The 22,129-nt window shown below is 43.0% G+C and overlaps 1 protein-coding gene across 2 annotated transcripts in view; it reads left to right on the top strand.

Moving 5' to 3' along the window:
- Window positions 1-12,061: 12,061 nt before the first annotated feature.
- The window catches only part of LOC115462578 (transmembrane emp24 domain-containing protein 11-like), a 132,671-nt gene continuing 122,603 nt past the window's right edge, over window positions 12,062-22,129 (top strand). The window contains exon 1 of one of the 2 annotated variants that reach the window (XM_030192572.1): window positions 12,062-12,191. In XM_030192572.1, the coding sequence (XP_030048432.1) occupies window positions 12,062-12,191 (130 nt within the window). Of the gene's footprint in view, window positions 12,192-20,382; window positions 20,410-22,129 lie in introns of those variants that run through there. The other variant, XM_030192573.1, reaches the window with a different exon arrangement.

The following is a 22,129-nucleotide window of genomic DNA, read 5'->3' as shown; positions in this document are numbered from 1 at the left end:
TCCAAAACCCACTGTACCCACATCTAGATGCCCCCCTTCACCTGTAAGGGCTAAGGTAGTGGTGTACAGTTGGGGGTAGTGGGTTTTGCGGGGCTCAGCACACACGGTAAGGGAGCTATGTACCTGGGAGGAATTTATGAAGTCCACTGCAGTGCCTCCTAGGGTGCCTGGTTGGTGTCCTGGCATGTCAGGGGGACCAGTGCACTACAAATGCTGGCTCCTCCCACGTCCAAATGGCTTGTTTTTGGACATTTTTGACATGCACGTCTTTGGTTTCGAAAATCACCGAAAGTCAAAGATGTCCATGTCTAAGGACGTCCAAATCCAAGGACATCCTTGGTATTTTCGAAACAAAAGATGGACATCCATCTTTTTTCAAAAATACGGTTTTCCCTGCCCCTGGATTTGGACGTTTTACAAAGACGTCCAAATCCCAACTTGGACGTTTCTTTCAAAAATGCCCCTCAATGTCTCCTAATCCACCTGGGAGACAAGTAACCAATGTGGCTGCTCATGGTCTACAGAGCACCTCACAACACCACATTATCTTTGCAAGAACTTCTGAGCTACCCTAAGTTACTGCTCATGGGAGACTTTAACCTACACATCGAAACTCCAGACACTACTACTGCTGCCTTCCTTGATATTGTTGCCTTCCAACCCATGAAAGGGCCATATGCCAGACTTGGTGTTCTGCAAAGGGGTTGACATCTTGGAACACATGCCTGGTGGCAAAGAGATAATACCCCTATCATGGGCTGAACATTTCCTAATCAAATTTTCTATTAAGGACTACATAAAACAGAGGAGACCAATCAAAGTTTGGAAGGAAATCTGGGACATGAGAAATCTGACTGCTGAAAACTTCCTAGAGGCCTTGTCCTACTCCCATATGGATGAAAAGATGAGAGTGTCAGAAGAGGTTCATAATCTGGAATGCATGCTTAGCAATGGCATTAGAAAAAATGGCCCCTCTAAAGAAGGTCCTATGCTCCACAAACATACAGTCCCCGTGGTTTTCCCAAGAACTATAGATCCTTAAGCATCAAGGATGTCAACTTGAAATAAAATATCACCTAAATGAAGAGAGGCTCAACTGTAAGATACACATGGCAATATTAGATTGTAAGCTCTTTGAGCAGGGACTGTCTTTCTTCTATGTTTGTGCAGCGCTGCGTACACCTTGTAGCGCTATAGAAATGCTAAATAGTAGTAGTAGTAGTACTGCCAGGCTGTAAACCAAAAAACAATATTTTTCTCAACACATAGAACAAGCTGCAAATTCATCTAAGCAGTTATTTAAAATAGAAAACAGCCCACCGCAAACCCAACAACAGAACCAGCCTTCCCAGTCACAAATAACCAGCAATGATTTTGCCACTTAATTTGACAACAAAATTAAAGGTCCCCCATCAGGACCTACAGACAATCCCATCAAAGCTCCCTCTTCCCCACCATGCACAGCAATCTGGGACTCATTCAATCAGGTCACAGAGGAAGTTCTTGAAAATATCCTGAAAGGTCTACAGCCTACAACCTGCCTTCTTGATCCTTGCCCAGCAAAGACTGTACAACGAGCTAGCACAGGCCTAATTGAAGGGGCCACTAAAACTGTTAACTCCTCGCTTATGAAAGGTAACTGCCATCAACACAAAAAGAGCTTTGGTGCGCCCTCTACTGAACTATTGGACCAGGACAAGCTTGAAAACTACCAACCAGTCTCTAACATTCCTTTCCTGGCAAAACTTATAGAACAGACAGGCTGCACTCAACTCAAAATGAATGGCTAATTGAAAGAAATTGGCTAGACCTGTAGGGGTCTTTTCCTGATGTCTCACCTTTGCTGGTTAGGTCTGAACCATCTTTTTCTGATTTAAAATGGATTCTGCAGCTTGAGGCCTGAATGTAACAGAAACCATCTTTCTTCAAGGAAAACTACTTCTTAGCATAACATGTGTACGTACACTAGCCATCTACCTTATCTCCTGAGAAGGTCCGTAGGAGCATAACTTCCAGAGTCTCTGGGAACATCTGTGAACCATGGAGGAGAGTTTGTTACCATCAGTCTTGTGAATGATAAGATATTTTTGCTGGAAGCTCATAAGACCTCATTGTTATGGTCATGGGTACTGTGCTGGATAGAAGTACACAGTTTGTGATTGGTCCATGTGTGTCACCTGACCCAGAGGAATGCCAGTGAGGGGCATGAGAGTACAAAAGTACCTAAGTATTGCCGTACTGGGACAGACCGAAGGTCCATCAAGCCCAGCAACCTGTTTGCAACAGTGGTCAATCCATACCTTCTTGATGATCTGCACAGAGGGTATCTGCCCTCGATACTAGTGTTGCTGGATTTCTCAGCAGCCTTCAACACCATGGATCATAATATCATGCTTGCAAGATTGGCAGGAACAGGTATTAGTGGCACAGTATTTACTTGGTTCAAATCCTATTTGTCAAATAGAGAACAATCAGTTCTCTATTTGACAACAGCACATCATTTCCTTGGGCACGGAACTGCAGAGTGCCACAGGGATCCATACCGTCTCCCATTTTGCTTAATATCTACCTCAAGCATCTGGCTGAGCTTCTTCAGTCAATGGACACAAAATTCTACATCTATACTGATGTGCAACTACTCATACCCATTGAACCAGATCTACTCACAGTTCTGATTAAACTGACTGCCTGCCTAAGAGCGACTCTACGATGTGATACCCGCCAGTGAGCCTTCTCAAGAGTAGCCCCCATGCTCTGAAATTTACTCCCCGAGAGGCTATGCATAACTCGAGACTATCTTTACTTCAGGAAGCAGGTGAATGCCTGGCTCTTCTCCCAAGCATTTAATACATAGGATGACTGACTATACACTCACTCTGCACCTGGACTAGCTTGCTACATACACTGTAACTAAGATCAGTTCCTTATCTCTTGCTTAACTATACAAAGAACTTACTTTGAGTTTAGCTAACCATCTAATTATCCCAACTGATTCTTTACCACGCATCTTGTTCCCATCATATATCTTCCGTACTTGGACCCTCAGCTATATGGTAAGCTGTATTGTAGGAAATCATTAGTATCATATCTATGTTAGTTTAATGTTCTAATGCACGTTTATTAGGTGTATCATTAGTATTATGCTAACATTGTAATATATCTCTAGTATTTGAATTCCAGTGTGTATATTTTTGATATTGTTTTACAGTAGCTCTAGTATTAGGCCTATAAACTCATCTCCACCAGAGGCAAAATCAATGCGGTCACTTTCTGGTCTGAGCTAACAGACTCCCTTCACTACTGCATCCCCAATACATGGTTCGATCAAATCCCACTGGGACACCAAGGTGAAAGCCATACTAGACAAAATTGCTCTATTTTCCACTAAAAAGGTCAAGACATCCAGAAAGTCGCCATGGTTTACAGAGGAACTATCCATCCTAAAAATGGAATGCGACACCTTGAAAAACAATGGAGAAAAAACAAACATACTACTGATAATTCTAAACGGAAGTCAGCCTTCTGAAGCTACAAAAAGAAGGTAGCTGAATCAAAATGCCAGTACTATAGCAGCCTAACAGGACAAGATGATCTTGACAACAAAACACTTTTATCCTTAGTTAAAAAAAGTAACTTCCACTAATGATGATGAACACTCACAGAAAACATGTCCCACTGCTCAAGACCTAGCTGATCATTTCGCCAATAAGATCCTCCAAATTAGGTCCAAACTATCTACAACTACTCCAACAGAGGAAAATAGTCCAGCATAGTTCATCGCCAGAGATCCTATAATCCAAGGACTCAAAACTGACCAAAACTGGGAATCTTTTCAACCACTAACAGTTGAGGATGCAAGGTTACTGCTGTTGAAATGCTAGTAAGCGAACTGCTCCCTGGATCAATGCTCAAAATATCTACTCAAATCCATCCCCATTGAAGCAGTAAACTGGATACTCAATGGTCTTAAAGAACTGTTAAATATTGACTCTTTTCCTCCTGATATGGACAAAATTGTTCTCACTCAACTGATCAAGGGATCCGAGCTAGATGCAACTTCGCCTGAAAACTATTGCCCAGTGGCAAGCATACTCCTTTTTACTAAAGTACTAGAATTCTACATCAGTACACAACTCTCTTTATATCTGGAAAATTTTTCTATTTTACACTGGTCACAATTTGGCTTCAGATCGTCACATAGTACAGAAACATTGCTGCTAACAGAGTGGACACCTGGGAGGGAGTGGAAAACATGAAAAAGGATCTGAGGAAGCTAGAAGAATGGTCTAAGGTTTGGCAATTAAAATTCAATGCGAAGAAATGCAAAGTGATGCACTTAGGGAATAGAAATCCTCGGGAGACGTATGTGTTAGGCGAAGAGAATCTGATAGGTACGGACGGGGAGAGGGATCTTGGGGTGATAGTATCTGAGGATCTGAAGGCAACGAAAAAGTGTGACAAGGTGGTGGCCGTAGCTAGAAGGTTGTTAGGCTATACAGAGAGAGGTGTGACCAGCAGAAGAAAAGCTACGAGAATGGTAAGGGATTTGTGTTACAAGATGTATGAGGAGAGACTTCATGACCTGAACATGTATACTCTGGAAGAAAGGAGAAACAGGGGTGATATGATACAGACGTTCAAATATTTGAAAAGTGTTAATCCACAAATGAACCTTTTCCGGAGGTGCGAAGGCGGTAGAACAAGAGGACATGAAATGAGATTGAAGGGGGGCAGACTCAAGAAAAATGTCAGGAAATATTTTTTCACGGAGAGAGTAGTGGATGCTTGGAATGCCCTCCCGCGGGAGGTGGTGGAAATGAAAACAGTAACAGAATTCAAACACGCGTGGGATAAACATAAAGGAATCCTGTTCAGAAGGAATGGATCCTAAGGAGCTTAGCCGAGATTGGGTGGCAGAGCCGGTGGCGGGAGGCGGGGATAGTGCTGGGCAGACTTACACGGTCTGTGCCCTGAAAAGGACAGGTACAAATTCAAGATAAGGTATACACATATGAGTTTGTCTTGGGCAGACTGGATGGACCATGCAGGTCTTTTTCTGCCGTCATCTACTATGTTATGTTATGTTATGTTATGTTATGTTATGTTATGTTATGTTAACACCTATGTAAAGGTGAGCAAGTAATTCTTCTCCAATTCGATGCGTTAGATCACACGTTGCTGCTCGAATGCCTGGATCAGATAGGAATAACAAGGACTGTGCTCAAATGGTTCTATGAATTCCTTTCAAATCGAAGCTATTCTGTCAAGCAAAACAACCAACTTTCCAACTATTGGTCTCCTGTGGGGTCCCACAGGGATCTCCCTCTCACCTACCCTGTTCAGCATCAAAGACCCAACTCAGTTGGTAGAGAATGGTATGACTGCTGTCAGCACCTGGGCCCTGACTAATAAGCTGAAATTGAATGTGCAGAAAAACAAGGTCCTATGGTTCCTAAATCAGGGAGTTGAGGTCCCTTGAGGTCCCATAATCAATATCTTTGTCCAATGGTCAAAGCTTTACAGTTGTTTGAAACCAGAGTACTAGGGGTCTTGCTAGATTCTTCACTCACCTTCTCATCCCATATTAACCAGCTATGGAAAAAAAGACTATTCAAAATGAGACAGCTATGTCTAGTGAGATCATTCTTCAATCAAAAATCCTTCGCACTAGTAGTTCAAATGTTAGTCCTACCTCACTTGGATTACTGTAACGGTCTATTTCTTGGCATTGTGTCAATGTCAGAAAAAACTGCAAATCATGCAAAATACAGCTGCTAGACTAATATACAGATTAAATAGATATACCAGTATTTCAACTCATCTCAACAAACTGCACTGGATCCCCATAGCAGACTCAGGTTCAAAGCTGCTTGTTTAGTTTTTTTCAAATCCTACAGGGTTTCACCTCTGAACTGCTAAGACCTCTTTGCTACATCTGGTCCAGTCTAACAGACTGAAAGAACAACTGATACTAACATCACCATTTCAAAAGACAACTCACTATCAGAAGATTTATAGATCTCTATTCCCTGTACTTGAAGTTTGGAACACTCTATCTAAGCTTCAGGAAGCTGCTAAAAACCTCTCTCTTCCCAAAGACTGCTTCATAATAATCCATTATGAGTTTCTCCTAGTACCACAAACTATTCTTTCTTATAATATTTTTGATCTCATACATTACATCAATGATATCTAATTTTCTCATACCTTACTCTAACACTGTCTGCTTTTGTCTCACCTAGATTGTAAACTGCACTGAACCCTGTAAAGGGGATATTAGCGGTATACAAGAATTGATTTGAATCTGAATTTATTAGGTTTCAATTTACTGTTTTCAAGTTTACTTCATTTATTGTATTTATGTTTATTCTTGGTTATTTTACTATTGTTATGCTGTAGACAAAATTGTATGTTTTACTGTAAACTGTACCTGCTGTACACCGCCTTGGGTGAATTTCTTCATAAAGGTGGTTAATAAATCCCAATAAATAAACAAACAAACTTATGGTATCCTGTAGGTTACACGCATAGGTCTGAGCCCAGTCCATGTGCCAACCAAGCTTTACCCCTCTGTATGCCTCCTTTGCAAATACACACTATCCAGCTTATAATCGAAAGTGATCGCCGGCCATCTTCCAACACAAATCGGGAGATGGCCGGCGATTTCTTAAAAGCGGCGAAATCGGTATAATCAAAAGCGGCATTTTTGACAGCATTGCCGCTTTCCCGTTGCTTCGCCGGCGAAAGTTCAAAGGGGCGTGTCAGTAGATTAGCGAAGGCGGGACATGGGTGGGCATGGGCGTGGCTACCAGATGGCCGGCTTTCGCCGATAATGGGGAAAAAAAAGCGGCGTTAAGCAGTATTTCGACGGGTTTACTTGGTCCTTTTATTTTCACGACCAAGCCTCAAAAAGGTGCCCCAACTGACCAGCTGACCACTGGAGGTGGTTATCAACCCCCTTCCATACTAAAAAAATAAAACTAAAAACCTTTTTTGCTAGCCTGCATGCCAGCCTCAAATGCCGTACACACCTCCATGACAGCAGATTGAGTTGTATCCTCCGACAGCCTTTCCCTGGTTGCGATGTGGCTCTCGGGTGAGTGTGACACCTTTTCTGTTAGGTGCCCTGCAGAGTCACATTAGCAATGCATTGTGGTGGGTGTAGGGTACTGGGCTCTACTCCTATGGTGCTTTTCCCCCCTGCTAACTGGGTCAGAGTGTGCCCTGTTTTGTTTCCTGTTGTAGTCCATGCGGTAGTGGCCATTTTTGTAAGCCAGTTTTAGTTCCCTTTCCTGTGTTACCCACGTTAAAGAACGTAGTTCTTACCTTGAATGGTGCTGAAAGAGGGCATTGTACACCATTGTGCCAGCTCTGACCTACTGCTAATCTTAGTACCAGGGGACTCTTTGCCAGTGGGGCACAACCTCTGATCTGCAGTTAACTGTGAGTAAATGTGCTTATTTCAAGAAAGGACTTTTTCAGAGAGATTAGTCTTCAGGTGAGAACTGGTGTGCCAAAGTTATACAGCAGCAATAAGTCCTAGAGGCTGTATGCAGGTCCCTGGAGCAATTTTAGTGGGTGCAGTACATTTGTGGGTAGTGGGTTTGGGGGGCTCAGCTCCCAAAGTAAGGCAGCTATGCACGTGGGAGCTTTTCTGAAGTCCACCGCAGTGACCCCTAGGGTGGCTGGTTGGTGTCCTGGCATGTCAGGGGGGCCAGTGCACTAAAAATGCTGGCTCCTCCCACGGCCAAATGCCTTGAATTTGGCCGGGGTTTGAGATGGCTGACATAACTTTCCATTATCGCTGAAAAACAAACCCGGCCATCTCAAACCCGGCGAACTCCATGGCATTTGGCCGGGCTAAACCATATTATCGACAAAAAAGATGGCCGGCCATCTTTTTCAATAATACGGTTCCGGCCAGCTGTAGCGCTGCCGCCAACACAGATCACTGGCGATCTATTTGGCCGGCGACAATCGATTATGCCCCTCCACGTAAGTTAAGCAGGTATTTACAGAATGGTACTCAAGAAGAATTTTGTCAATTACAGACATGTGCACACACACACACATGTAAATGTCACTATTCTAAACATTTACACTCATAATAGGCACGTGTTAGCACCTGTGTTAGAGAATTGCCCCATATATGAACGGCCCAATATTCAGAAAATGCTGACCTCTAAATGTATGCTCTTAAATTTGTACCCTATTTCTAGCCAAATTTAGGACCATAACTGCTAGCTAAAAATTTGTCTTAATTTAGGAGCTTAAGGGCTAATTTTCAAAACAAAAAAAAGTCCAAAAAAGGTGGCAGAAGGACATTTTTCTCTCAAAAGCATGCAAGTTGGAATTTGACACCTCGATTTTAGATGTTTTGCTCCACAGTTTGTCCAAATTTCAAGAGGGCGTGGTTTTGGGTGAGACATGGGCAGCACCAAAAGAAAGACATTTTTCTGCAATAATGGAACAAAATGAAAACGTCTAAGGCCAAAATTAAGACTTTTTGGCAAGACCTGACCTGTTTCAATCATGACTAAGTGACCAAAAGTGCCCTAAATGACCAAACGATCACTGGAGTGATTAAGGCACAAATCGCCTTACTTGCTCAGTGGTCATTGACCCCGTCCCTGCCCCCAAAGATGTGAAAGAAACAGTAAATACTCCTGCAGGAATTCTGTGCCAAAAAAATTAAAATTCTGTGCACACAGTTTGCAAATTGTGCAAACTTCTGTGCACAAAATTTGCAAATTCTGCAAGTTTGTCATAATTTTTTGCAGCCCCCTCCCTTCCATTAACATCTTTCTTTTTTTTGCAGCTTCTGCTCCCTCAGCATCCCCATTTTGTGCAGCCCCCTCCCACCCACAACATCCTTCACAGCATCCCCCCTTTTTTTTTACAGCCCCTCCTTTCCTCCCTCTAGCCAGTCACCCTCACACTCACCTGAGGTAGGAGGAGTAGGAGCTGCAGCAGGAGTACCTCTTCGGGGCAGGAAAGAACCCCACTCTTTCGTGCCACACTGCCATGACTCCCTTGCTGGGGCAATGCTTTTTCAGAATGGCCGCTGTGCAAGCAGTAGTCTCACGAGATTACTGCTTGAAGTCTCAGTGGCCATTTTGAAATAACGAGGCACCATTGAGGTTCTTCTCTGCCCCCAAAGAGGCCACTAGACCACCAGGGCATGCTCAGATAGCCCGAGAGTCAGGCAAATGGGCGGGGGTCAGCTGAGTGAGCAAAGAGTTGGGCAGGGATTCAGCTGAGGTGGAGAATGGAGCAGGCGGGGGGGGGGGGGGGGGGGTTTCCATTACTGTGGCCCCACAGATTATGAACAGAATTGTTGAATTCTACAAGACTGGGGAATTCTGCACAAATTCTAGGCTCCGCAGTTATGCAGAATTTTGGCAGTAGTAAGTATATCTCTATGACAGGACTGGGCATAACATCTTATGCTGTTAGAGCAGAAAGCAGATTCCTGAAGTAGTCTAGTGGTCGGTGTAGTGCAGTGTAGAGAAGGGGACCCAAGCTCATATCTCATTCTTACACTTGTGGTGGAAAGTGTGAGCCCTCCAAAACCCACCAAAATCTACTATACCTACATGTAGGTGACACCTGCAGGCATAAGGGATATTGTAGTGGTATACAGTAGATTTTTGGTGGGTTTTGGAGGGCTCACCACAAAATATAAGGGGGTAACGGTGAGATGCGTACCTGGGACCTTTCATGTGAAGTCCACTGCAGTGCCTCCTAGGGTGCCTCACTGCTCTGCTGGGATGTCTGTGTGGTCATAAGTACATAAGTACATAAGTAGTGCCATACTGGGAAAGACCAAAGGTCCATCTAGCCCAGCATCCTGTCACCGACAGTGGCCAATCCAGGTCAAGGGCACCTGGCACGCTCCCCAAACGTAAAAACATTCCAGACAAGTTATACCTAAAAATGCGGAATTTTTCCAAGTCCATTTAATAGCGGTCTATGGACTTGTCCTTTAGGAATCTATCTAACCCCTTTTTAAACTCCGTCAAGCTAACCGCCCGTACCACGTTCTCCGGCAACGAATTCCAGAGTCTAATTACACGTTGGGTGAAGAAAAATTTTCTCCGATTCGTTTTAAATTTACCACACTGTAGCTTCAACTCATGCCCTCTAGTCCTAGTATTTTGGATAGCGTGAACAGTCGCTTCACATCCACCCGATCCATTCCACTCATTATTTTATACACTTCTATCATATCTCCCCTCAGCCGTCTCTTCTCCAAGCTGAAAAGCCCTAGCCTTCTCAGCCTCTCTTCATAGGAAAGTCGTCCCATCCCCACTATCATTTTCGTCGCCCTTCGCTGTACCTTTTCCAATTCTACTATATCTTTTTTGAGATACGGAGACCAGTACTGAACACAATACTCCAGGTGCGGTCGCACCATGGAGCGATACAACGGCATTATAACATCCGCACACCTGGACTCCATACCCTTCTTAATAACACCCAACATTCTATTCGCTTTCCTAGCCGCAGCAGCACACTGAGCAGAAGGTTTCAGCGTATCATCGACGACGACACCCAGATCCCTTTCTTGATCCGTAACTCCTAACGCGGAACCTTGCAAGACGTAGCTATAATTCGGGTTCCTCTTACCCACATGCATCACTTTGCACTTGTCAACATTGAACTTCATCTGCCACTTGCACGCCCATTCTCCCAGTCTCGCAAGGTCCTCCTGTAATCGTTCACATTCCTCCTGCGACTTGACGACCCTGAATAATTTTGTGTCATCGGCGAATTTAATTACCTCACTAGTTATTCCCATCTCTAGGTCATTTATAAATACATTAAAAAGCAACGGACCCAGCACAGACCCCTGCGGGACCCCACTAACTACCCTCCTCCACTGAGAATACTGGCCACGCAATCCTACTCTCTGCTTCCTATCTTTCAACCAGTTCTTAATCCATAATAATACCCTACCTCCGATTCCATGACTCTGCAATTTCTTCAGGAGTCTTTCGTGCGGCACTTTGTCAAACGCCTTCTGAAAATCCAGATATACAATATCAACCGGCTCCCCATTGTCCACATGTTTGCTTACCCCCTCAAAAAAATGCATTAGATTGGTGAGGCAAGACTTCCCTTCACTAAATCCGTGCTGACTTTGTCTCATCAGTCCATGTTTTTGTATATGCTCTGCAATTTTATTCTTAATAATAGTCTAAGAATGCTTTTGTACATGTAGGTTTGGGAAACCACTGCTCCTGCTGTACATGTACATGTGAATATGCTATCTTTTTATGCATTTTATAAAATAGGGAGATGTGAATATCCAAACCCAGATGCTCCAATTCCTACCTCAATGTGCTATGCAAAATGGGACTTATTATAGGATGTTTTCTATAGAGACTTGAAACAATGAGCCTCAGCCACACTGCTGCTTTTTATCCTTATTTTTGTACTATGGAATAGTAGTTCAAAAATTCATTTCTTCAGAACTTAACATTTTATTTAAGTAGTGCTGCTTAAAACTTACAGAAATACAGTTAACCAATAGTTAAATAGTTTCAGAGCAAGCAGTATATAAATGCTGTACATTAGGGGTTCTGAATGAGGACTGCAGATATATCTAGTTCTCAGGATGTCTGCAATGAATGTTTAAACAGATGAAGTTGCATAATTGTGGTCTAAGAACAAAGTTAATTTACGTAGCTTGGTTACCCCCAAAAGAGAAACCTTACTGCTCTTCTAAGAGCAGAAGTAGAAACCCCTCCTCTAAAACTACTGACAAACTTACATGTTTAAATGCTTTTAAAAATGATGGCAGTATGCAGCATTTCCCACCATCATTTTAAATACTGTTGAGCCATAAACACACGACAACTTACATTTTTCCCCCCTTGTGCTCTGGGCTGTATAGCAATTATCTACATCTGTGTTTTATCCAGGTGTCTGTTCTCATGAAAATCAATACAGCACTTCCAACCCAGGTGGATCAGGTCTTAACACAAATACTGAGTCTGTAGGGGTAGCTTACAGTTGATTCTTCAAGAACGCAGTACATTAGAGAACTATTAGTACTATGGAGATCATATTAATAGGAGTTCTTTTCAACTTTTTCTTTGTTCACTCAACTGCTTTGTATTTTCATGCAGGAGAAAGAGAGGAGAAATGCATAATAGAAGACATCCCAAATGATACACTGATAACCGGTAAGAATATTTAATTATACTATTATTAATGCACTACTACCAGAAGAATTTTACAGAGTGCAAAGAATCCTTTTATTTTTTTTTTCTTGGTCCCACGTTGCCACCACTACTCTGAAGTAAAGAATATCTATGAAGTAGCTATTTCAGTATTTATATCTGGTAATTTATTCAAAGTACCATTAGGGGAAAGTTAATATAGACATTCTAAAATATAAATGGCATTCAAAGAGGAATAAAATGCTGAGGGGAAAAAAAAGAATGACAATAACTATCAAACATTTTCAAAATCAGAAAGAAGGTAACAGACAGATGTCAAAATAAAGTGGATTAAAACAGAGATGCCAAACTAAAAAAAAGATGATGATGTAGGCCAAAAGAAATGTAACACTCAGTGCTTTTAGGGCAAAGGGAAGTGGGTACAGAGGATAGATTGTTTAGAGAAAAACCCATTAGATCTAAGCTATAAGAACCTAACACCAGTGGCTTAAATTCTGTGCAACCTGCAACTGGATATCAGAGAAAACAGAAAACAGAAAAAATAAAGAGAGTGACTAGCTTGAAAGTTTTCACTATCTAAAATACTGGGGGACTTTAACCTTCACATTAAAAAGGGGGGTGGGAACAGACAGCAGATGCTCTTGCAGTTTTAACAATTTTTAGAGTAACTGTAGAAATGTTTTCAAAAAATAAGGAACTGGATACACGTATAAAAGCATGCATAGACAGCTATCCTATACCTATTTTTAATGGTTTTTAGATGGGTGCTCCCAGTGGCAGAGGTGGATAGAGTTTAGGATTTACAGGCATACTTTGAAAAATACAAGATATACATGTAAATTGTGGCAGGGATGCATGTGTATATTTATCCTTCCTCCAAAGCAGGTATAAATGTATACACTTGTCTGCAACTACTAGATATATGTATGCAGACATTTTAGAAGGAAAAGTATGAGGCAGTTGATATGGTGGTTAATTCTATAAGGAGCTGCCTAGAATTAAGAGGTAAGTGTGTAAATGACAATATTCTAGTCCAGCGGTTCCCAAATTTTTTCGGTAATTTTTTGTGCCCCCCCCCCCCCCCCCAGCCATGTAGGTCTCCACCCCCCCCCCAGCTCTCTACTGCCCCCCCCCCCCCTCCACTTTTTCCACTGCTCATCTTCACCTGGAGCAGCCCTGGGGGCAGTGGTGTGCTGGAGCCGGCTCGCACCAGTTCGCAAGAGCCGGTTGTTAGTTTTTTAAGAATTTTGGAAGCCGGTTGTTAAAGTAGCTACTTTAACAACCGGCTCCCAAAATTTAGGCTTGCCGAGTTGTCGTGCCTCTTCTTGATGTCCTCCGCTCCGTCCTTCCCTGTGGCGCGCTCAGCATGTCTCACCACCTCCCCCCTACTCCTGATGCAGCTCCTCTTCTTACAGCGATTTTTTTTTCAGTGGTGCCGGCAGGCAGGCAGAGTAAGAAAAAGCACGTTGCTTCAGCCAATCCTGTGGACTTTACTTCAGCCTGTCCCGCCCCTGGGACAGGCTGAAGAAAAGCCCCAGGATTGGCTGAAGGAGCCTGCTTTTTCTTACTCTGCCTGCCGGCCGCCCCGGCACCACTGAAAAAAAATTCGCTGTAAGAAGAGGAGCTGCATCAGGAGTAGGGGGGAGGTGGTGAGACATGCTTGCTGAGCGCCACAGGGAAGGACGGAGCGGAGGACATCAAGAAGAGGCAAGGCAACTCGGCAAGCCTAAATTTTGGGAGCTGGTTGTTAAAGTAGCTACTTTAACAACCGGCTTCCAAAATTCTTAAAAAACTAACAACCGGCTCTTGCGAACTGGTGCGAGCCGGCTCCAGCACACCACTGCCCCCAGGGCTGCTCCAGGTGAAGATGAGCAGTGGAAAAAACAGAGAGCAAACTGCCTGCAGGAGCTACTGCTCTGGTAGGAGATTCCCCCAATTTCCTGTCCTTTCTCTGCAAACACTGCTGCAGCTTTCTAACCTGGGGCACTGCACTGCAAAGTCAGGAGCCTGAGCAGACCTGGCCCGAGGAAAGGCACTTTGGCGGACTCTACTGAAGAGAGGGAGAAAGATGCAGAGTCCTACAAAGGGAAGAAAGTACATAAGTAAGTACATAAGTAATGCCATACTGGGAAAAGACCAAGGGTCCATCGAGCCCAGCATCCTGTCCACGACAGCAGCCAATCCAGGCCAAGGGCACCTGGCAAGCTTCCCAACGTACAAACATTCTATACATGTTATTCCCGGAATTGTGGATTTTTCCCAAGTCCATTTAGTAGCGGTTTATGGAGATTTGGTGCCCCAGGTTTTGTGTCTAACTGGTTTCTAGTTGCTAAAACCCTGCTCTGTAAAATTATATAAGGACTCAGGGGAGGGAAGAGTGAGGAAGCAAATGAGATGAGGGAAAAGGGAGAGGAGAAAAACTGCACATGGATGAAGAAAATAGGCAGAAGCTGAGGACCAGAAATGAAGAAGAAATGAGGAAAGGAAAGAAAGAAATGGAAAGGAAGCCCTGGAAATGGAGTTAAGAGGACAGATAGCAGCAGAATCGGATACTGGGCCAGCATGATCAGAAAAACAGTCACCAGACAACAAAGGTAGAAAAAAAATCATTTTATTTTCATTATAGTGTTTGGAATATGTTCACTTTGAGAATCAGGTGCTCAACATTAAAAGTTTATATTTATTTACTTATTTATGGCATTTTATCGCACATTAAACATGAATTAGATTGGAACCTGGGATCATTTAATTTTTTTTCCTGGAGTAATGCATTGCCCCCCACCCCAGGCTCTCTCCCCGGCTATAGCCAGCTCTGCAATTTGGGGGGGGGGCGCAGAGGGGGACCGGGGAGAGAGCCTGTTGTTAAACATTTACCAGCACACCACTGCCTGGGGGCCTCCTCTGCCCCCCTCCCCCGTCTCCATCTCTCCCTTTTCCTGTCCCAATGTTCCTCCCTGCCCAGCATCTTTTCTTTGTTCTTGTCTCTCCCTATATTCAGCTTCTCCCTTCATTTTTCCCTTCTTCCTGTACTATCCTGCCCTGCCCACCCTACCCCACTTGAGTGCCATGTCTCTTCCTCTCTCTTCCAGGCCTGCCCACCCCCTGAACAGTCTGACTTCTCTCCTCTTCAACCTTCCTCCTCCAAACACGTCTCTTTTCCCCACTCCCAGTGAGCCCTGCATCTCTCCCTCTCGCCAACTCTCCTCTGTAGCCCTAGTCCCCTGTACCTCTCCAGTAGCAATGATGATTAAGAAAGTTTTCTGTCAGCATGGGGGCCTCTTTTCAGGCGTGTCCCGCCTATGCTGATAACAGGAAATTGCACCAAAGTAAGCAGGATGCTCCAGAGAAGATGGTAGCTCCGACGTTGGTGAAAAACTGTCTCAATCACTGCTATCAGAGAGGTACAGGGGCCTGGGGCTACAGTCAACGGAAGGGATACAGAGAGATGCAGGACTCATGGGGCATGGGGAAGGGAAAAGAAAAAGAGACATAATGAGGGAGCAGTTCGGGAGGCGGTGGGAGGGAGTTCAGGATTTGCCGCGGCAGCCCTGTGAGTTCGCTGCAGCGCACCAGGGTGCCGTGGTGCACAGTTTGGGAACCTCTGCTCTAGTCAATTGCATGGGTATCTGAACAGTGTATCAGTTTCCAGCTATGTACTATTCTGTAAGATCATGTACTTTAACAATCTAGGTGCAAGTATTTACATCAGCTCTATTGTATGTATAAGTGCTAGCACGTAAAAGATAAACGCTTATTTGACCTGTTACACTAGTATTCTATAAAGAAATGTAGGAGCCTACTTTTCTTTATACAATAAGTACCAAATAGGCATGTTTTGGCACCTAAAAATAGGCACCCCTTTATAGAATTATCCTCTGGGGGTTATTCTGTAAAGTAGGTGCCAACATCCACGTACCAGTTACACACATAAACATTTAGAATATTAGCAGGTACAGTCATGTGTTTGTATATAACCAACAACGACAGCAGCAGCCCACCAAATACATGAAGCAACGGTAGAAATGGAAGCTTTCATACACGATAAAAACAATGCCCTAAATAACTATGTTTTGCCTATAATACTGCATCAGGGGCAGCTGAATCGCCAAATCTCAATGCAAACTAGACATATGCCCAAACAACCTTATGACATCGGCCCCTCAACAATTTATAACAGACCTAACGAACCACTTGAACTTTATGCTACAAAATGGACTCTTCCCAAAAGAGAAAAGAAACATTCTACTCACCCCCATACCCAAAGACGCAAAGAAAAGTGCTAGTGAGCTAACCAACTACAGGCCAGTAGCATCCATTCCATTAATAACCAAACTAACGGAAGGGATGGTGACTAAACAACTCACAAACTATTTAGACAAATTCGCAATACTACACGACTCCCAGTCAGGATTTTGGTCTAACCACAGCACTGAAACAGTACTAGTTACTCTCATGACTAAATTCAAACAAATGATTGCAACCGGCAAGAACGTTCTACTTCTACAATTCGACATGTCTAGCACCTTTGACATGGTTGATCATGGAATATTACTACATATCCTTGAGTACTTCGGAATTGGAGGCAACGTTCTCAACTGGTTCAAGGGGTTCCTAACCACACGCTCATATCAAGTGACATCTAATTCGACTACATCAGCCACATGGACACCTGAATGCGGAGTTCCACAGGGATCCCCCCTCTCACCGACCTTATTCAACTTAATGATGATACCTTTGGCCAAGCTACTATCAAATCAAAACCTCAATCCATACATATACTCAGACGACGTAACGATCTACATCCCATTCAAACAAGATTTAAAAGAAATTTCCAATGACATCTACCAAAGCCTACATATCATGCACTCATGGGCGGATGCATTTCAGCTGAAACTTAATGCAGAAAAAAACCCAATGCCTAATACTCACCTTTCAACATAACACGAACAAATTCACCACCATCAACACACCAAAACTGAATCTTCCAATTTCGGACACCCTAAAAATTCTTGGAGTCACCATTGATCGACATCTAACACTTGAGAGTCACACGAAAAACACAACCAAAAAGATGTTCCACTCAATGTGGAAACTAAAAAGAACGCATCACGTTCAAATTATGCACCCTAGTTCACAAAATCATTCATGGTGATGCCCCAGCCTACATGTCAGACCTGATAGACTTACCACCCAGGAATGCTAAAAAATCATCCTGCACATTCCTCAATCTTCACTTCCCCAACTGCAAAGGTCTAAAATACAAACTAACGCATGCGTCAACCTTTTCCTACTTGAGTACACAATTCTGGAATGCGCTGCCGCGCAATCTAAAAATGATCTATGAACTAACTAACTTCCACAAACTTCTGAAGACCCATTTCTTTAACAAGACATACCACAATGATCAACACATGTGAACTTCCCCACATGTATCAAGAACTGTATTACAATGTTAACTGCTATATTAATATCATGTTCTACCACTACCATGTTACCCAAGATCCTTCTGTAATACCAAATGTCTAATTTCTACATATTTCCACTATTCATGAGGTATTGTAAACCACATTGATCCTGCAAAGAGGTGGGGAAATAAGAAAGCAAATAGAATGTTAGGTATTATTAGTAAAGGAATGGAAAACAAAAAATAAGGACGTTCTAAAGCCTTTGTATCGCTCCATGGTGCGACCGCATCTCAAAAAATAATGTTTATAGTCTGAGTCTGTTCTTACATGGCCCCCTCTGACAACCTAGTATCAGTGAGGGCTGTAATTATGTGGGAATTATTTCTCTGATATACCTACTTACCATAAGAAATATACAGTTTGGAAATATGGGGCAAATAGGGTTTTTCTACCTCCTTACACCCACCCAAGATACAATGGACCAGCCACCTCCAGGATATGGAGTAACAGAAAAGACAGAGGCCATGCTCTTTCCAAGGAGTAAGTTTTTATTCCAATATAGATGATAACAAAGCAATCAGGTGATAAAGTAATTGGGCAAAGTAATTAGACAGGGTAATTAGGTAGGGAATTAGGTAATTAGACAGAATAATTAGGCCAAGTAATTGGACAGAGTAATCAGAGAGAGACCAATTAGATAAAGTAATTGGACAAAGAAAGGTAAAGTAACAAATGGCAAAGAAATCAGGCCATAGCAATTTGTTACGAGAAGGAGAGAGACCACTGCTGTAAAAAGTTACTCTCTGTTGATCATCTCCTCCTCTGACTAGATATAGTACCACACCCACTTATATACAGTGGATGGAGCATCAATCCCCCTCCCAACCAGAGTACAACTTGCAATGTCAGCCACTTGTATTGTAACATCAGCTAAATTCTGCCTTACGTTATTGTTTACATTAAATGGAACATACTATCTGAATGTTTACAGAATCAGCATCTTAAAATAAGTCCAAAGCTCTTTTACCGAAGACTTTCAGTCGCCACCTCGTACAGGAATTTGCTTAACACCCGGGTCTTATCACGGTGTTACCTAAGTCCTCAACACTTCTCCCCTCCCAAACTGTAAACATATTCTTCCCAGCTAGAGTAAGTGGCCCATTTCTGTAAGGGGAGGGGGAAGAGCACTCTTTGCTGGTACAGTGTGACCTTGCATTTACAGCTCTCAGCAAAAATACAGAAAGATGAAGTTTGAGCTTTTAGCTATGTAGGTCATGGGTCATGCCTGTCAGTAAGCAGAAAAGTGCAAAATCAATTCAAGATGTAGTGGAATTAGAAAAGGTTCAGAGAAGGGCGATGAAAATGATAAAGGGGATGGGACAACTTCCCTATGAGGGAAGGCTAAAGCAGCTAGGGCTCTTCAGCTTGGAGAGAAGACGGCTGAGGGGAGATATGATAGAGGTCTATAAAATAATGAGTGGAGTGGAACAGGTAGATGTTAATTGCTTGTTTATTCTTTCCAAAAATACTAGAACTAGGGGATTGCAATGAAGCTACAAACAGTAAATTTAAAATGAATCTGAGAAAATATTTCTTCACTCAACATATAATTAAATTCCGGAATTTGTTGCCAGAGAATGTAGTAAAATCAGTTAGCTTAGCAGGGTTTAAAAAAGGTTTGGATGGCTTCCTAAAGGAAAAGTGGTTCGATTCCCACTGCAGGCACTGCAGGCACAGGCAGCTCCTTGTGACTCTGGGCAAGTCACTTAACCCTCCATTGCCCCAGGTACAAATAAGTACCTGTATATAATATGTAAGCCGCATTGAACCTACTATGAGTGGGAAAGCGCGGGGTACAAATGTAATTTAAAAAAATAGACCATTATTAAAATGGACTTGGGGAAAATTCACTGCTTATTTCTAGAATAAGCAGCATAAAATGTATTGTACTGTCTTGGGATCTTGCCAGGTACTTGTGACCTGGATTGGTCACTGTTGGAAACAGGATACTGGGCTTGATGCTCCTTTGTTCTGTCCCAGTATGGAAATACTTATGTATTTATGAGTTTAAAGAAACAGCCATAAAATCAGCACATACTGAGTAAAAGTGCTCCATAGCAGACCATAGCGCATCCATAGTTACTGTCATCAGTCTAACCAGTAGCTTGAGGGGGAGCACTGTAGCCTGATTTCCAATGACTACGGAGCCAGTGTCATGGTTGTGCCCAGGTTCCTTGCTCCCAGTCAACTCGCCATGTTCCAGAAGATATGCTGGTCCGGTCCGGTCCGAATCTTCCAGCCTTCCACATTGTTTTGGGAGTTTTTTGGAACTAAGCAGTACCCGTACCTGGGGAACTCCCTTGCATGCTGCCTTTATTAACCACCTGGGAAGGTCTCTAGTTTGCCTTCAGTTTGCCTTGCAACAGAGGTCCTCAGAGGAGTTTCCTTTGGTGAGAGTTTGTTGCAGTGCTGCTGTGCTTTTTCCTGATTGTGGCTTTGACCCTGCTTGTCTCCTGGTTTATTCTTCTGTCTGCTGCCCACCCAGACCCAGCTTGTTTTCTGGTTTATTCTGCTGCTTGCTGCTTGCCTGGAACTCCGGTGTGCTTTCTGGAAGTTTCCTGCTGTTCGCCAGCCGGCTGCTGTTTCCTGCAGTTCTGCCTTCCAGCCCTGTCCGGCCGCCTGAACCCAGGGGCTCAACTCCTGAGGAACGGCGGTCAAGTACAGGTGAAGTTTGGGCTGAATTCCGGTCCTGCCTGCCCCAGCTTGAGTTTCCTCGGCTACAGTCTCAGCCTGGTAGTTCCTGTCCTGGGTTGCTGGTACGTCTGTTCTGCCTTGTCTGTGTTTGGGTGAGTCTCAGGTGTCCTCGGTGGTTACAAGGGCCCTGTTTAATAAAGTGCACTAGCATTTTTAGCACGCACTAATGCTAGAGACACCCATATATTCCTATGGGTGTGTCTAGTGTTAACGTTTGCTAAAAACGCTAGCGCTCCTATAGCACAGCTTAGTAAACAGGGCCCTAAATCTTTTAAATTACTTTGGTAACTAATGCGTATTAGGCCCTTTTTTTCAATTGATATTTTCAGATTACTTGTCCAACCTCTTGTCTTGACCCAATTTGATTATTGTCATTCTGTCTATGCAGAGTGTAAAGAATGTATCTAAAGGAAACCACAAACTGCCAAGAAAACTGCAGCTAGACTTGTCATGCATGTACCACACTTTGAGAGAGCTACTCCTTTGCTGATACATTTGAATTGACTTCCCATTAGGGCCAGAATTGAATTCAAACTCTATGCTCTCATATTTCAGATTTTGTATGGTATTGCCCCTGACTATATGTTGCCCCATGATACTTTGTCTTCTTGCAATTCAGTCTTTGGTGCAAGAGACTACCTGCAACTTCATTTTCCTACATGTAAGAAAGTAGTTTATAAAATCTATATATTCAGCTACTTTTTCATACCAAGTTACTAAACGGTGGAATTCCTTGCCAAAAAATATAAAGATCCCAACATGATTACTTGGTTGTTTGTAAGTTTTTGAAATCTTTCATTTTCAAAAAATTTCTGTCAATCTATGTATATGTTTATAACAACTATGCTTGTATATGGAGCTACTACTACTACTATTTAGCATTTAGCATTTCTATAGCTGTGTTACTGTAGCAAGATTATTCTTGTGGAATATGTTTATTTTGTTTAATTGATAAATAAATAACAAATTAAAAAAAAATTTCTGTCAATTGATCCTGGTAGCTAATCTCCTCCCATTCTCCCTGTTATGCTTTTTTTATTGAATTCTTTATATATTTACAATTCTTTCCTTATTGATATGTGTGGGTTTATGTATTTTGTTTCATATTTTGTAATGACTTCTTTTTAGCTTGTTAGCCACACTGAACTCAAAACTGTGAAGGAAATTTGGGGTATAAATGTCATAAATAAATAAATTCTCCTCCCTAAGTGCTATTCTGTAAACACGTGCATACAACTGACCATGAGCAGGACTCACACTTGTGCATGTAAGTTACAGACTACTAGAAGTCATGCGCTTATCTCTGGCATTTAAGCATGAGCACTTACACTGGCTCTATGGCTGGTGTTACTGCCCATGCCTTAATTATATGTGCATAAAGTGAAGTTACTTACCTGTAGCAGGTATTTTCCGAGGACAGCAGGCTGATTGTTCTCACTGATGGGTGATGTCCACGGCAGACCCCAGGAACGGAAAATCTTCCTAGCAACAAAAGTTTGCTAGCTCTCACGTGATCCCTGCGCATGCACGATCGTCTTCCCGCCCGAACGCAAGCGTGCTCGTCAGTCAAATAGAAAGCAAAAGACAAGGGAAGACACAACTCCAAAGGGGAGGAGGGCGGGTTTGTGAGAACAATCAGCCTGCTGTCCTCGGAGAATACCTGCTACAGGTAGGTAACTTCGCTTTCTCCGAGGACAAGCAGGCTGCTTGTTCTCACTGATGGGATATCCCTAGCCCTCAGGCTCACTCAAAACAACAAACATTGGTCAACTGGGCCTCGCA

The sequence above is a fragment of the Microcaecilia unicolor genome, chromosome 2 (genome assembly GCF_901765095.1).
Source record: "Microcaecilia unicolor chromosome 2, aMicUni1.1, whole genome shotgun sequence".
NCBI lineage: Eukaryota > Metazoa > Chordata > Amphibia > Gymnophiona > Siphonopidae > Microcaecilia > Microcaecilia unicolor.
The sequence above is the reverse complement of the archived record's forward strand: the minus strand, read 5'-3'. Positions and strand labels throughout refer to the sequence as shown.